The sequence below is a fragment of the Penaeus chinensis genome, chromosome 16, assembly GCF_019202785.1.
Source record: "Penaeus chinensis breed Huanghai No. 1 chromosome 16, ASM1920278v2, whole genome shotgun sequence".
Classification (NCBI taxonomy): Eukaryota; Metazoa; Arthropoda; class Malacostraca; order Decapoda; family Penaeidae; genus Penaeus; species Penaeus chinensis.
Genome location: NC_061834.1, coordinates 2,991,416 through 2,993,915, shown reverse-complemented (window position 1 = coordinate 2,993,915; position 2,500 = coordinate 2,991,416). Strand labels below are relative to the sequence as shown.

Sequence of the window (2,500 nt, the reverse complement as noted above, 5' to 3'; positions counted from 1 at the left end):
TTGATCCTATCATCAGTGGTGCTATACAACATCAAGATCCTGCTGAAAAAATGGATGATCAACCTAAAAGGTCCAATCCCAGAAGAGGAGATGATGGAGTGGCAGCTGAAATATCAGCTAATCCTCATGTCAGTTTCAGTTCAGCTAAGGGCATCCCAGCTTCCCGCTCTGAGGAGAGATACAGCACAGGGAATGGAAAAGAACGCAAAATTTCAGATGAAATTGTAGGTCCATATCCAGACAACATAGAAGATCCAGAAAAGCTTAGAGAGATGGAAAGAAAGAAAGGCTCACTTTTGTTTGAGCACAACTTTCAAACATATTCAAACATTCCTACAACAAATATGATGACTGCCAGTATGATGACAGCTAGTATGAGTTCTGAGAGTAGTATGGGAATACCCTCTCTGTACAGCAGTATGATTGACAGTGCTATGCTTGGCAGTATTCATTCTCTAGGTGCTTTGGAAGCGCCTATTGTTGACCCTATACCTCGACCAGCATCCGTTGGCTTACCAGTAATGCATCAAATAGAGGATCCAAATCCTGAGCTCACTAGCGTTACAGGTCACCGTCCAGAACTTAAAGGTCAGTGCACAGAGCAAATGACACGCGAGTTTCAAAGGGAAATGGCAAGAAGGGACCAAGGCTCTCGGTCACCATCACCAGATTCACTCAGTGTTGATTTTGCAGCAAAGAGAGAAACAGAGGCCCTTTACAGAGCTAAAGCTTCACAGGAGAGACAGTTAAGAAAATCTATGGATGGTGGTGTATCCCATGTGAAGAAAGAGGAGATGGATACTGAGGAGAAAGAACAGGATGATAGAGAAAATGAAAGCAGAAGTAGTGATTCCAACCAAAGTGAGGGGAAGACTGAAGACAAAGGTGAAGCCAGGGAAACGAGAGTAGAGGACCACCAGCTGAGTTCTCTGGGCAAGGCAACAGGAAGTCCAAGGCTAAGTAGATTGGGGGAAAATAAACCCATTGTATCAGGAGGCTCCACACTCAAGAGAGAAAAGGAGGCCAAGGAAATGAAACCTATTCCCAAGAGTGAAAGACAAGTGAGCATGGGTTCTGTCAAGGATGTTGATGCTATTCCTCTTGTCTTTGGATTCATTGGCCCTCAGGATGAAGAGGAATTAGGTAAGTCTAAAGATGAGTCAAAGAAAGAAGCTAAAGGAGAAGAGGAGGAAGAAAAACAGTCACAGAGTATTTTCCCCATGTTCATTGACCTAAATGAGATCCCTTCTCCAGAAAAAGAAAATCCCAAGGAAACAGAGAAGAAGGAAGGAGGCAAAGCTAGGGCTCCTTCATCTTCAGTCTACATGTACATAGAGGCTGACACTCCCTCTCCCAAAATCAGAAGAAAGAGAAAATCTGAGAGTGATAGCACAGCACTCTCGAAGTCTGTGGAATCTCATCAAGAAGCTGAATTTGCATCTCTACCTCCTGTCTTGGGGGCTGCTGCAGAAGGTAAACACAAACAATCAGAAGTCAAAACAGAGGATGCAAATGAAACCTCTGATGGTGGTGCTGGAAGTGCAGGTGATGGAAATAGCAGCAAAGAAAAGAAGGGATTTTTTGTATTTATTGAAGCTGATTCTCCAGCAAAGACTGGGTCACCTAAACCTAGAAGGCGTCCGTTGCCACCAGCCAAAAAGAAAAGTGAAGCTCCCAATCCCATGTCAAGATCAGCTCCAAGTGATTCACTTGTGTTTTCAAGCCAAGATAGCCCAAGCAAGTTAATGACAAAATCAGTGATAGACAGAGATGAATTCATAGCCCAGGCCCCAGCAAGAAAGAATGTCAGCCTAAATGACAAAATTAATGAATCATCCAGTGGAAAAGATTCTGCATTTGTGTCTGGTATCCCAAGACCTATTCGTACCTTGAAGTCCCAAGCATCAACCAAGACCAGCAAAGTAAAGCCTTCCCCGCACAAGAGAAACACAGGTACCCACAGAGACAGTTCACACACCAAAGATGAGCCATCTGAAACTAATGACATGGCCACAAGTAGAGACATTTCGATCTCAGAACTAGGGCCATCTCAGAGCATATCGTTCAGCGATGTTATGTCCACAAGCCTTCCTCAAGAGACAGACGGGGCTTCTGAGGTGTCAGATGTGAGCAGTCTTCTCAGCAGCATTGAACGCTCAAATGGTGAGTATATGATACAAAAGCATTTATTCTAAAATATCTGTGATAGATGTGTGTAAGCTGGTATATAACATTTTTGGACAAGCAGGGAAAAGTTGACCACATTGCACACTTTGTGTATAAGGTATTTAGTAACTCCTTGAAAAGAAACTATTAATCTTTACTCATTCTGATTTATTTATCATTCCTCTAAATTATGTATCATGTTTCATCCAGTTTTAAAGGCATGGATATAAGGCATATTCTTAATTGCACAAAAATGCACCAGAGATTAATTTGAACACTTTTATGCAGAACCATCTGACCAGCCAGGGTCAGATCCGCACTCAAGATTAGGAGA

General features: G+C 42.8%; 1 protein-coding gene across 6 annotated transcripts in view; it reads left to right on the top strand.

Moving 5' to 3' along the window:
- LOC125033522 overlaps window positions 1-2,500 on the top strand; it is a 30,368-nt gene that overhangs the window by 14,042 nt on the left and 13,826 nt on the right. For all 6 annotated transcript variants that reach the window (XM_047625088.1, XM_047625086.1, XM_047625090.1 and 3 more), the window contains 2 exons: window positions 1-2,163; window positions 2,455-2,500. The exon at window positions 1-2,163 is cut by the window's left edge and continues 1,328 nt beyond it; the exon at window positions 2,455-2,500 is cut by the window's right edge and continues 52 nt beyond it. In XM_047625088.1, the coding sequence (XP_047481044.1) occupies window positions 1-2,163; window positions 2,455-2,500 (2,209 nt within the window). The remainder of the gene's footprint in view (window positions 2,164-2,454) is intronic.